At 42.8% G+C, this 13,312-nt stretch overlaps 2 protein-coding genes across 3 annotated transcripts in view; one reads left to right on the top strand and one right to left on the bottom strand.

Annotated features, from left to right (window-relative positions):
- The window catches only part of SERPINE2 (serpin family E member 2), a 64,035-nt gene that overhangs the window by 42,485 nt on the left and 8,238 nt on the right, over window positions 1-13,312 (top strand). For both annotated transcript variants that reach the window (XM_064372944.1, XM_064372945.1), the window contains exons 4-5: window positions 4,715-4,912; window positions 11,733-11,931. In XM_064372944.1, the coding sequence (XP_064229014.1) occupies window positions 4,715-4,912; window positions 11,733-11,931 (397 nt within the window). The remainder of the gene's footprint in view (window positions 1-4,714; window positions 4,913-11,732; window positions 11,932-13,312) is intronic.
- Window positions 4,113-13,312, bottom strand: part of MRPL44 (mitochondrial ribosomal protein L44) — a 37,740-nt gene continuing 28,540 nt past the window's right edge. Inside the window, exon 7 of the mRNA XM_012445880.2 lies at window positions 4,113-8,471. The gene's annotated coding sequence lies outside the window, so the exon portion shown is untranslated. The remainder of the gene's footprint in view (window positions 8,472-13,312) is intronic.

Genomic DNA, 13,312 nt, shown 5'->3' on the forward strand with positions numbered 1-13,312 from the left:
TCTCCCAGGGAGTGGCTGGCAACTCCCAGTCTGCCTCTGCCTCCCGTCACCATTCTTACCCAAATGTTGGAGACCCACTAGCAGAACTAGTGAAGAAGGGGACAAAGAAGGCTCAGGGAGGGTGGACGGGATCCCAGGTGACTTGGGTAAATTCGTGGCATCCCTTCTCAGTGGGGCCTGGACCATGCAGTCTGGGTGCCCTTCCTAAAACCATAAACCATCAGGAGGACGGCACACAGGAGGGCGTTCAGTGCCATTTCCAGGTGTCCGGCATCTGTAGGTCCGCGAAGAGTGTTTGGAAGCAGACGCCCTCGGGACTGGTTCTTGGTCCTGGCTCTGTGGCTAGAGGATGTGTGACTGTGACATGTGATTTTGTCCTCTTAGCCGCTGCCTTGATCTGTAGATTGGTAATATTAAACCACATTAGTTATGCCATGTGACAGTCTTCAAAGTACCTGGAGAAAACCTCCACGTGTGTGGGAAGGGAGCGTGGAGGCGCCTGTCAGACCCAACTCCTCTTGTTTGTAACAAATATTTTTAATACTCTCTTTACTATTCTGAAATGAAATTCATACATCTTATTACCCTATACCCACACACAAATTTTTAAAAAATTGAAACAGTGCCAAACTGTAACACAAAGGAAAACAAAAGAAATTTTTACATGTAGTTCAATAGGTAAAGCCTTGGGTACAACTACACTCAAATACATAATAAGGTAGTCAGATTCTCAGAATAATTGTGAATTGACAGCTACAAAAGCAGACAGACAGGCATGTTGTACTAGCAACGCATAAACACGAGCTGTGTTACTAGTGCTGATGCAATTTTTTTTCTGAAATGGGGCAAGACTCTTGATAAATTTCTGAACAAAACAAAGCACAGGCTCTGCTTGCTTGTCCTGGTAGTCACATTCCTGGCAAATTCAGCATACATGAAAAGAATGCAAAAAAAATTACTCTGTGTTTACACACAATAAAGAACAAGGTTCTGGGCTCGGATAATTATAAGTAGGTGTCCTACCAATGCAGAGATCCAGTGGGGTATTTAAAAGCCATGGGAGAAGCGGCCCAGGTCTTCATTGGGTGGGACTGTTTTAAACACTGCAGGACAGATGGCATTTCTGGCCACTGCTCACTCAATCAAAAACATCCCTGCCGATTTCCAAACTGCCTTCACCTGGGGGTGAACTGCCCCCACTGAAAGGTACATGACCACATGGTGCAGCTCAGAAGTCACTTGGAGCTCAACCGTCTGTGTCTGTAGGATTGCTGGGTCTGTCTCACAGGAATGATAGTTCCTTCCCTACAGAGAGTGGGAGAGCCCAACATGCAGACCCTGTGCAGGGCATCAGGGATGGGTCTGGCCTGTTGGCCGCTGCAGCCTCAGCTTCTCTGCCTTGTATTCTGTGTTCCAGCCTCTTCCCAGTCCCCTTACTCACCATCCTGTCTCCTGTCAGAGAACCCCACACATACACTCCTGCTGTCTGCAGTGCTTTCTGTCCCTCTTCCCTGGTTGAGGCCGACTTGTTTCTGTACCATCCATGAGTGGCAGGCATGAATGTTAAAAGCACACATTGTGAGTTTAAATCTCAGTTCTGCCACGTACAACCTGTATAACCTTGGGCAAGTTATTTAACCTTCCAGTGCATCAGCGTTCTCATTTGTAAAATGGAAAGATGTAATAGTGATACCTATTAGGCTGGTGTGAGGATATAAATAATACATATAAAGCACTTAGCAAAGGGCCCTGCACTTAGTAAATGTTCAACCAGTGTGAGCTATTTTTATAGCCATTATCTGAGGTCCCATCCATCTCAGACCTCACTGACCAGGTCAGGTCACCCTCTTCTTAGCCCTATAGCCTTGCATAATTCCACTTCCAGGTATTTACTAAAATTGTAGCTGTATACTTTTCCAAGTTATTTTGTGTCAGCCTACACCCCTCTCTCTCTAATTCATAGCTTTTTGAGGGCAGATTTTCTTCTTGGTTTCTCATTTAAGAGAGTACCAGGCACGTGGTAGGTAGGTAGGTAGGTATCCAAGGGTGGATGGATGGATGGATGGATGGGTGGGTGGGTGGGTGGGTGGGTGGGTGGATGGATGGATGGGTGGGTAGACGGATGGGTGGATGGATGGGTGGATGGGTGGGTAGATGGGTGTGTGGGTAGATGGATGGGTGGATGGGTGGGTGGATGGATGGGTGCATGGATGGATGGGTGGATGGGTGGTTGGATGGATGGGTGGATGGATGGGTGGATGGATGGGTGGGTGGGTAGATGGATAGGTGGATAGATGGATGGGTGGATGGATGGATGGGTGCATGGATGGATGGATGGATGGGTGGATGGGTGGGTGGGTGGATGGATGGTAGATGCATATCTGTGTCAGTTACAAATGGCAGGTTTCCATGTACCTCTTTGCCTCTAAACTATGCATTTTCTTTTTATTTCTTCATGTCCCCTTATTATACCTTAGTCCTCCCAGTGACAACTGCAGGCATTATTTGTCTCTGGAAAAAGGGGCTAAGGAGATTTCTTCAGACACTTATTGAGCACTGCCTGTATGCTCAATGTAGTGCTAGGAGTAAGCAAAAAGTGAGTGGCAGAGTCTCATGCAGGTCTCAGTGTAGTTAGGGGAGACAGACACATTAAAATTGGATAGAATAAAATACTACAGGTGTCATGGTGGTGCCACGCATTGTGCGATACAGAAATTGAGAGCAGAGACATCTCTTAGGAGGTGGTGAGGATGATCAGAGAAGATTTAGAAGTCCAGGAGATCATTGAGCTACGTCTTCAAGGCAAGCAGGAATTGAACTGGGTAATGTTCCCAGCAGAGGCAAGAAACAACATTCACTATTAGGAAGCCAGTTATGAGCTTGCTAGTGGGATGGCATAACATTCTAACTTCTCTCCCACAGGACAGATCTGGTTTGCAGCCAGCCTTGTGCTGGGTTGAATGATGGCTGTTTATGGCTTAGGTATTTTCCTTCCTTGTCCTGACTTGAGGCGGCGTTGGTGCCCCCTTGTGGAAGTAGTGAGTAGTGATGGAACTGCCTTAGCACACTGAGAAACTTCACAGTGTTTATGTACCGTGACTTATGTAAACACTTGTTTATTGTATACCAGAATCTTCTTGAGTTTCATTTAAAAGGACTTAAGGCTCTCATTCCTGAATTAGATGTTCTCGCTCCTTCAAAGCTGTTGGTTTTACTCTCGTCATTTAAAGTAGTATAACTTGTATTTATATTATGCATTTATACACAGACATGTATTTGAGTTAATAATACAGTGAATTAAGTTTTAATAGCTTTGGGCATTAGTGATCCCTATATACAAGCACATACACATACAGACACACACTTGCACAGCTGAATCTTCAAAGACCAAATAAAAGGAAGCTAACTAGAAGATCAAAGCTTCAGCCACGGGTAGCATTTTGGAAGCATCCTGAAGTGAGAAGAGTTGTGTTCACTCCTTCACTCCTGATGCAAGTAAGATGGACCATTCCCAACATCTTGTGAAGAGCATTTTCCTTAAAAATTAGGAGTTCTAGGACAGACCTTATTTTTTTCTTTTTAAAGATTTATTTTATTTTGTGTTTTTTTAGAGACAGGATCTCATTCTGTCACCCAGGCTGGAGTGCAGTGGTGCAATCATAGCTCAACACAACCTCGAACTCCTGGGCTTAAGCAATTTTCCCACCTCAGCCTCCCAAGTAGCTGGAATTACATGTGTATGCCACATACCCAGCTGGCTAATATGTTTTTAATTTTTATTTTTTGTAGAGATAGGGTCTGGCTATGTTTCCCAGGCTGGTCTCAAACTCCTAGCCTCAAGTGATCCTCCCTCCTCAGCCTCCCAAAGTGCTGGAATTGCAAACATAAGCCACCATACCTGGGCTTTATTTTACTTTTCATTGGCCCATAATAATTGTACATATATGGGCTACAGTGGTAAAGCTTTGATACTTGTATACAATGTGCAGTGTTTGAGGTTTCAGGAACCTCAAACATTTCTCATTTCTTTGTGGTGAGAACATTCAAAATCTTCTCTTCTATTGTCTCCAATATTCGCACCTTGCTCGACGCCTGATCCGTAAACAAAGACACTGATTTCTTGTTTTTATTCTTCTTTAAGCAGTTATGAGGCCTTGTGATATCCAGAGATTCCAAAATAATGTTTGACATTTATAAAATCTTAAGAAAAATGAAACATTTACCCTTAATAACATATAGGCTGAAGTGTTTATTTTTGACTGGGATTACATTAAACAAAGAAGAGCAAAACAAAACAAAATTGCTTATCTTATACTGACCAGAAACCCTTACTACCAGCCACTTATTAGCCAAAAAAAAAAAAGAAGACCTTAATTATCAAATCTTATTTGGATAAGTGAGATTGTTTTCTAAAGCATGGGCTTGCAGGGAATTGATAATAAAAGAATTTCTTGATGAAAAGTTTTGTAACCCCTAGCTAGGGATTTCTAAAGTCTTTTCTGTTTCTCTTGTAACTTCTTTTTAAATTTAATTTTTAGTGGGGAGTGGGAATCTAGAAAGTACAAAGGGTATTTTTAGAGTAGTCTCTATAATTCTTTAAAAATTCTTTGGTTTTTCATTCTACCTGATGACAGCTGCCATTCACCTCAAGTCTGCCACTAGCCACCAGTCCTGAGGTTTTTTTTTTTTCCTTGTTTGTGCTTTGGCTTCACAGATATGATTGACAGTCTGCTGTCCCCAGATCTTATTGATGGTGTGCTCACCAGACTGGTCCTCGTCAATGCGGTGTATTTCAAGGGTCTGTGGAAATCACGGTTCCAACCTGAGAACACAAAGAAACGCACTTTCGTGGCAGCTGACGGGAAATCCTATCAAGTGCCGATGCTGGCCCAGCTCTCCGTGTTCCGGTGTGGTGAGTTCACGCTCCGTGAGGCCTGTTCTAAGATGTTGTGGAGGCAGCAAGGCCCTTGAGTGCTTTAACTTAATTCAAGAGCAAATCTAACTTCTGTCTTTTAAAAAAGTTGGGAACAGAGCAAGGTGCTGAGAGGCAGGATTTTTATAAAGCTCATGTAAATCTGTTAGGTACAAAGGTTATTATGCATAGCATAATATGCATAACATGAATATGCTATGCACAAAGGTATTAATGCATGGCATGTGTAGGCTTTTCGGTTGAAAAAGATGAAAGGACAAGTCATGAAATAAGTGTAAGTGAGCACGTTAAGCATAGAAAGCATCAGCAACCCATTAGTAGTCTTATATTACCAAATGAAAACCTGGATTTCTTTTTTACTTAGCAGATTGGTGAAAATTAGAAAGATTAATAAAAATCCCTTGGTGGCTCCGGTGGGGAGGAAGCAGGACCCCTGGGCACATTGGTGGTGGGATCTGTGGGCTGAGGACTTCCTCGGGGTCCTGGCTCCGGCAGTCCCGCTCCAGGGAATTTATCTGCTGAACATAAGCGCATACTGACAAATAAATAGAAGCCAAATGCAAATACACAGTGGAACGTATGTGATCACGAGACTTAGATTTATATAAGTGGAAAGATGATGCAGTATACGGTTGATTGCAGAAAACGAGATATAGAACAGCAGATGTCAATCAGTTTCACTTATGTAAAATTCTTTCCTTATATTCACACGTCGATAGAGCTAGTTCTCAGAGGATGTTCGGTAAAAAGTTAATGGTAGGATTTCAGAAAAATTATTCCTGAATTTGAAAAAAAATTTTTTGAGATAGGGTCTCACTGTGTTTCACACACACATGGCTCACTGCAGCCTCGACCTCTTGGACTCTAGGAATCCTCCCACCACAGACTCTCATGCAGCTGGGACCACAGGCATGCACCCCCATGCCCAGCTAATTTTTTTATTTTTTGTAGAAATGGGATCTTGCTGTGTTGCCCAGGCTGGTCTTGAACGCCTGGGCCTAAGTGATCCACCTGCCTTGGCCTCTCAAAGTGCTGGGATTACAGGCATGAGCCACTGTGCCAGGCTCAAATGAACTTCTAAAATCGCTTTGCTTGGGATACGAGCAGGTGGCTGTGCTAGCGTTTCGATGAAGTGATTTTATTTTAGGTCAATCCTTTGTACACACTTTATAGTCCATACAAAAATAAAATCACTTTATAGTCCATACAAATATAAAATAAGTCAGGGGGCCCTCATTTACTGTATGTTTCTCTTACTGAAAAAAAAAAAATTAACAATAGTTCAAGATTAACATGCAAGGATTCCATTAACATTCCTATGGAAGATTTAAAAATATTTGTTTTTACAGAAATGTAACATGCATTTCTCAAATAGGTAGGCTAGTCCCAGAGAGATACATGTCATGGTGGCTTTTCATTTAGAAGCTGATTTGCTTAGGAATCTATGTGTGTGTTTTATAGAAAACAATACACAAATGCATTCTTATTGTCAAAGATTTAAACCCTACAGAGCCCCCACAGTGTGTTGGTATCTTCCCTCTACTTTCCCTGATTCATGCCTCTCTCCTTCACCCGCTGTCACCCTGCTCTGGGCCCCCTTGCCCTCTGGCTTCTTGCTGGTTTGGCTGGTGGGAGCCAGCAGAGGAAAAAGGGGTCAGGCCATTAACTTCCCAGGCCTCTCCTTACAGAGTCATGGGCCAGCTGCATTCCTCTACCAAAGGTTTCAGCTTCTGCCAGGGGATGTGCCCAAGAGCTCCATCTCTCCAAGTCACCACCCCTCTCTTCCTCCCTCCCAGCCTAAGGCTAGTCATGGTGCCCACCGTTTATCATTCAGGGTACTGTCTGTAACATTTCTCTGTATCCTACCCATGCTTTACACGTGATCCTTCATCAAATTCTGCTTAAATGGCCCAATTTGAGTCTTAGCTGTTTACTGTCCACCCTGACTGATCTGTACCTAATTCAGAACAGAATAATGAAAGTCTCCTGCTCACTACTGTTCTCATTCCCTCACAAGTAAACACGGTGAGCAGCTTAGCTCACCCTTCTCACCTTCCTTTCCGTGCTGTCATCAGGTTTCACTGAGGAATTGGAATTGGACACAACTCTGTTCTGGGCCATGCAGCAGAGCCTGGGAGTGTCAGAAGTTCCCTGTTTTCTTGCTTTGTCCAAAATCCAGCTTACTATGTTAAGACAGAGAAGGTTCGTCTTGATAGGACTGTGAAGAAAGTACCGCAGTCTGTGGTGGCCCCAGGTGGCTGCTCACCTCCCTGTGCACAGACCGTCTGCCGTTTTCTGCCTGTTTCCTCACTCTGACCTATAGGAACAGCCCGGCCCTGGCTGCCCTGCCCAAATTCACAGGGCCAGGGTGCCACTTATCAGATGCTTCCTAGGCCTCAGCCACGCCTCACTATTCTAAGTCACTTTGCCAAAACATTGTCATTCCGTTTATCTGCCTTCTTGACTGTTTTCCCCAAGATACCACCAAGAGCTCTGAGAGTATTTGCTTGATAACAAAAGGAGAGTGAAAAATAGAAAAAGAAGAAGTAAATCCTTCTGATTTATGCCTCATAAAGTAAAAGCACTTCAAGGGTAGAAACTTTTCTATTAAGAAAAAAAAGCTTTAAAATCATTTTTATTAGAATTATATTTCCTGCTCATTGCAAAATCCTCAACATACCTCAATATACAATAGAATGGCAGAAACTAAGTTTCCCTAAAATCCTATTTCCTAGGATAAAAATCCCTATTAAGTATCAAGTATATCACTTGAGAACCTTTCTAGGATATGTAAAATATGTCTATGAAACTTTATATATACATAGGATTGTGCTGTAATTTCTCTTCTATAATCTGCTTTATTCATTAGACAGTGGGCAACTTTTAGTGCCAATTCATAAGGATTTACTTGATCCTTTTATCAGCTACCTAATATTCCATAATACAAATGTATCATGATATCCTGTGGAAGGCCATCTGCTTTTTTCCTATAATAACACTGCAGTGAGTATTCTTGTACATACATCTTTCAATACTTGCGTCAGTATTTCTAAAGGTAATTTCCTGGAATAGGAATCTCTAAGTCATAGTTGTTACAAATTTTTTATGGTTATAAATTTAGACATTTGAGCCTATATTTTGGGGTGAAAAACATAAAGAATAACAAATTTATATTTCCAGCTTCTTTTCTCCTGAGTTTCCAGCTCATACCTGTCTGTTCACATCACATCTTAACTTAGTCACCTACTAAGTTCTGGCTACATGGATGAAACTCATTTATGCCAGGCGCTGTGGCACACACCTGTAATCCCAGCACTTTGGGAAGCTGAGGCAGGAGGATCGCTTGAACCCAGGAGTTCAAGATGAGCTTCAGATCATAGCAAGGCCCTGTCTCTACAAAAAAATTTTTTTTTTAATTAGCCAGGCATGGTGGTGTTCACCTGTGGTCCCAGCTGCTCAGGAGTCTGAGGTGGGAGCATCACTTGAGCCCAAGATGTCGAGGCTGCAGTGAGCCCTGATCACATCACTGCTTTCCAGCCTGGGAAACAGAGAAAGACCCTGTCTCAGTAAATATATGTATTGGCTTTGCCCATTTAGTTCTCAACCCATAGTTCTTTAGCAGCAAATGGCACCAATACTCACCCAGTTGCTTAAGCCACCCCTCATTCCCCAGCTACTCTCCCCAGATTCCCTTTGGACGCCAGCCTAGAATGTAGAATACTGCACACAGTGGAGCATTTTGCTGTTGTTTTTCCAAAATATCCATTTCAATTTCTACAAAAGTACAGTCTAAAAAGTTTCGTAAGTTCTCAGGAAATTGTATTTACTTGTAGTAGAAGGTAATTCGAGGGACTTTCATCTATAAAGCTTTCCTGGTATTAAATATTTAAGATACCCTCTTTGATTTTACAGGCTGAGTTCTTAACATTTCAGTGAGCCTAGTTACGTCTTCCCTAGTAGCACTTAAAGTGGAAATCAGATTACTTCAGGGGCTTTCTGGAAAAACTGGGTCACCCAGAAGCACCACTTAGAGAAAATTCTAAACTCCTCCACATTTTCAATACTTGATTCTTCACTTACTATCCCCCATTAGAAGTTTTGTTGACCACCATTTATCTAAGAGAAAATCCTTATTTTCTCTTTTTCATCTTCGCTCCTTTTCAGAATGAATCAACCTATTATACTTACGTTTTTATACACTGCAGAAATGATCCTTGGTAAAGAATACTCAGTCTGCCTTCCAGAGGTTAAAGAATAGAGAACCTTGGGTAGGGCATTTTAAAGGGAAAAAGCTCTGGGACAACGAGAGGCTCCATGCTCTGACACAAGGGTCCCAAATCCTCTTCCTGACTTGATTCATTCTGCTCGGGAGTTGTGCTCCAGTGCAGCAGGTATGGTTTACCCTGGGTGGGCCGATTTTGTGTTTAGACTGTGAGCAGGGATCTCACATGCAAGAAGTGAGGTATTTTACAGAGCTTCTCACATCAATAGGTGGCAGTTTTTGCTATGGGCCAGCTTGTGCTGAGCACTTTGTATGTGTTGTCTCATTGAATTTTCCTAGCTCTGTAAAGCAGGTGCTGTTAGTATAACTTTTTACAGATAAAGAAACTAAGACTTGGAGTCAAGGGACTTGCCTAAATCTCAGAGCTAGTGTGCTACAGGTGCAGGATTTGAATACAGGTCCTATAACCCCAGATCTCCTGTCCTTGGCACATGTCCTCTAGAAAAGGATGCAGTACTTGAGTGACCAGGTGGAAACACAGAAAAGGTGTTATTTTATCTCCCAGCTCCTCAAGGCACCAAATAAAGGTAAGCATGGGTATGTCTGATACACCCTGGCTCCCACTGGTCATCAGCTCCTGTGGTCAGAAGCAGAAGGAGTCAGGGGAATCAGTCATCAAGCAGAGGTGACTGGATGCAGAATGGTTCATGGTTATTAATATTACCCATCAGCTAATAATGGATCCAGTCAAGAATGGATTAACTGGTGAACCTAGATGCTATCTGCCCTCCCTCATCGAACACATTCCAGCTTACAACTTTTCATTATTCCTTACTTCGATCCTTCTTAACAGAATAGTAAACATTTCTAGAAGCAGTTAACACCTCCAGGTCCTTATTTCATGCCCTGGAGCAATCACTTATTAATCACTTCTCAAACTTCACAGTTTCTGAAAATTAGCTCTACCGGAGTGGGGACTAATGTTTTCTTCAAGGATTAAAGAGTTCATTAGGAAGTGATTTTTTTTCTCACTTTCCCATTGATTTTTCAGTTTCTGAGACCATTTTGTTATGCAGGCTAAGAGTAAAGACGAAGAATCCTCTCTTTCATTCTTAGGTTGCCCCAAGACTGAAGCCAGGCTCGGGTGAGAGTTCAACACCACATGGGAGCTAAAGCGGGCCGCACTTGGGTTACTGAACAGCCCTACAGGCAAATGCAGTGTGCTGGGACCAGAGGAGCCCCAGTACCTCTGTCAGTTGTCTGTGCTGTTTCTTCCTTATGGAAAAACTGTAGCGTCATCCATGTGTTCTAATAACCTCACTATTTTTATCATATTTCATAGCAAAAATTGTTCATCAAGTTCACTCTCTTTTCCTCCCTTGCTGTCTTTCTCTTCATCTCTCCCTCTGTCCATCCCTCCCAACCCCCTTCTATGGAAAATTGGCATATTGAAGTTCTCTGTCTCAAAGGCAGTGATTGGCACATGCCATCTCCAAGGAAAAGATCAGTGAAAATCATGCAGGAAACTTGCTTGCTCTCTTCTTGCTTGCTAAACTCCCTAGAATGTGGGATCTGTTTTGTCTATAGAGCATCTTTTAGGTAGACTGTTCTCCAAATAACATTTGAGAAATGCTGGCTTAAATTATTCTTGGGTTGTCATTAGTAAGCAAAAGTACCGTGAAATATCTAAAACCCCAGTGGTAGTTACTGGAATGGGTGAAGAGTGAATAGGGCAGGGCGGTGGAATAGGAGGAAGACAGTCCTTGGCGTTAGATTCCCCTGGCTCCCCACCTCTTAGCCGTGAATCCTTTGGCAGGTTACTTCGTTTCTCTAAAGGTGGCTTCCTCTATTGCAAAATAGCACTGCTTATGCCTACCCTGTGAGGTGCTGTTGATTCCCAGTCGTGGAAGGGTTGGGATGAGCCTGGCACAGAGTGGGCCCTGTGGACGCTGTGTATCCCACCCTCTCTTCACATGCACATGTAGGTTTATCCAAAATGAGGACTATAGGTAATACAATTGCAGCGTGTTGGGATTCCTGCTCAATGAGTAAATTTTAGCTGCTTTTGTCCCCAAAACAGCAAAATGGGTAATTATGTGAGATAATGGATATGTCAATTTGCTTTACCATAGTGCCCATTTTACTATCTATATGTATCCCATAATGTCATACTATGTACTATAATATACACAACACAGTTTAGTTTAAAAAAAAACTAAATTAAAACAATAAGGAATGGTTCTAAGGCAGCTTGAATTCTTTTATTCATGCAAGGGTCAACTTCTTGCAAAGCACTGAATTTTAAGTGCTTTATGATTTAGTTAAATTCTTCTCAACAGAATTAAAGTGATTTTAGTGATGCCCAAAGGCATTCTATCTAGGCTGAAGAAAGGAGAATTCTTCACCGGGGAAGGAAGAAATAACTGTCCTTATCTTTGTCCTTCTAAAGAAGCTATTTGTGGAAAAGGGAAGTTCTCCATCCGAGTTGCTCTCTGAAGCTACCCGGGTGACCAGAAGCACTCAGGCCACTTCTAGAAGCCAGCAAGGATACACTGAACCTGCTTCTGATTTCTTTAGGGTCGACAAGCACCCCCAACGACTCATGGTACAACTTCATTGAACTGCCCTACCATGGGGAAAGCATCAGCATGCTGATTGCACTGCCGACCGAGAACTCCACTCCGCTGTCAGCCATCATCCCACACATCAGCACCAAGACCATAGACAGCTGGATGAGCCTCATGGTGCCCAAGAGGGTGCAGGTGATCCTGCCCAAGTAAGTGGCCCCTTCCCCTCAAAGAAAACAATGGCATTGTTCAACCAGCAGCTGTCGTGTCAGACGCCAGACAACATGAGGTGAAAATATGGCACATGACGAAGCCTGTTCTGTTTTGCAGAAATTTCATGGTGGGATTACAAGGCCATGCTTTTCTAAACGCTTTGATTTAATGCCTGTGCTTCTCGTATGGTAAGATATGGATCATAAGAAAGGAGAGAGGGCAACCTTGGTCTCTGAACCTCCACATGAGCACAAGCTCGTTGGAGTACTGCAGAGGCTTTTTAACATATCTCATTGTATTGAAAGACTGAAAAACACACGTGTGTCATCACAGACTAAGGGTCTAAGTACAGTGACATTTCATAAAGCTCCATATGTTTTCATAAGAAGCTTCATTTTAGTTATTTATGTATTTAGCTAGAGGTTCATGAAGACCAAGGCAGCCAGTTTTTTCTATTATACCCTAAGAGTGAAACAAAGATGGAATTTGAACTGCTATGACTTGAAGCCATGGAAAAAGTAATCCCACATCCTGTATGAATCTTCAGTTTCTAACAGGTCAGAGAATGCTCTGTCCAGAACTGTGAAGAAGCAATGAATGTCGTTCCCTTTCTATGAACTTCTCAACATTGCTGCCTTCCTACCATCCAGAGCTTTTAGCAGCCCAGGTCTTGGTGGCAGTGGAGAGAGAGTTCTAATAGCTTTTGATTCTTTGGTCAGCAAGTTAAGTAATCAGAGTAAGACATTCACAACAAGTATTAGTGTCCTCCCAAGATTTTGTTTTTCTTTTTGGTAAAATAAGCCTTCAAGTAGGCAGTGCTTGATATAAATAAATAAGATGGTGGCACCGTAGGCCTTCATGGGTGAAGAACAGGTTCTTTACCATTATAGCCCATCGGTGGTGAGAATCTGTTCACCTCTCCTTGGTGCTCTTCCACAGGATGACATCAAATCTGATAAAACATCCTCTGATGATAGGTTTAATAACTGACATTTGCATATATATATATATATGGCCCCAAGGCCAGGTAGGCCACAAATATTCAGGAAACCTATATTATACCCAAATATAATACCATGTCACCTATGCCTAATCTTTGCTCCTGTTTGAATAGTAAAATGCTTTCAGAATCCCAAAAGGGCCAGGCACAGTGGCTCATGCCTGTAATCCCAACACTTTGGGAGACTGAGGCGGGTGGATCACCTGAGGTCAGGAGTTCGAGACTAGCCTGGCCAACATGAAGAAACCCTGTTTCTACTAAAAGTACAAAAAAATTAGCCAGGCGTGGTGGTGGGCACTGTAATCCCAGCTACTTGGGAGGCTGAGGCAGGAGGATTGCTTGAACCCAGGAGGCAGAGGTTGCAGTGAGCCAAGATC

The sequence above is a fragment of the Aotus nancymaae genome, unplaced genomic scaffold (genome assembly GCF_030222135.1).
Source record: "Aotus nancymaae isolate 86718 unplaced genomic scaffold, 86718_ANA_hifiasm-v0.15.2.pri h1tg000008l, whole genome shotgun sequence".
In the NCBI taxonomy this organism is placed as follows: Eukaryota; Metazoa; Chordata; class Mammalia; order Primates; family Aotidae; genus Aotus; species Aotus nancymaae.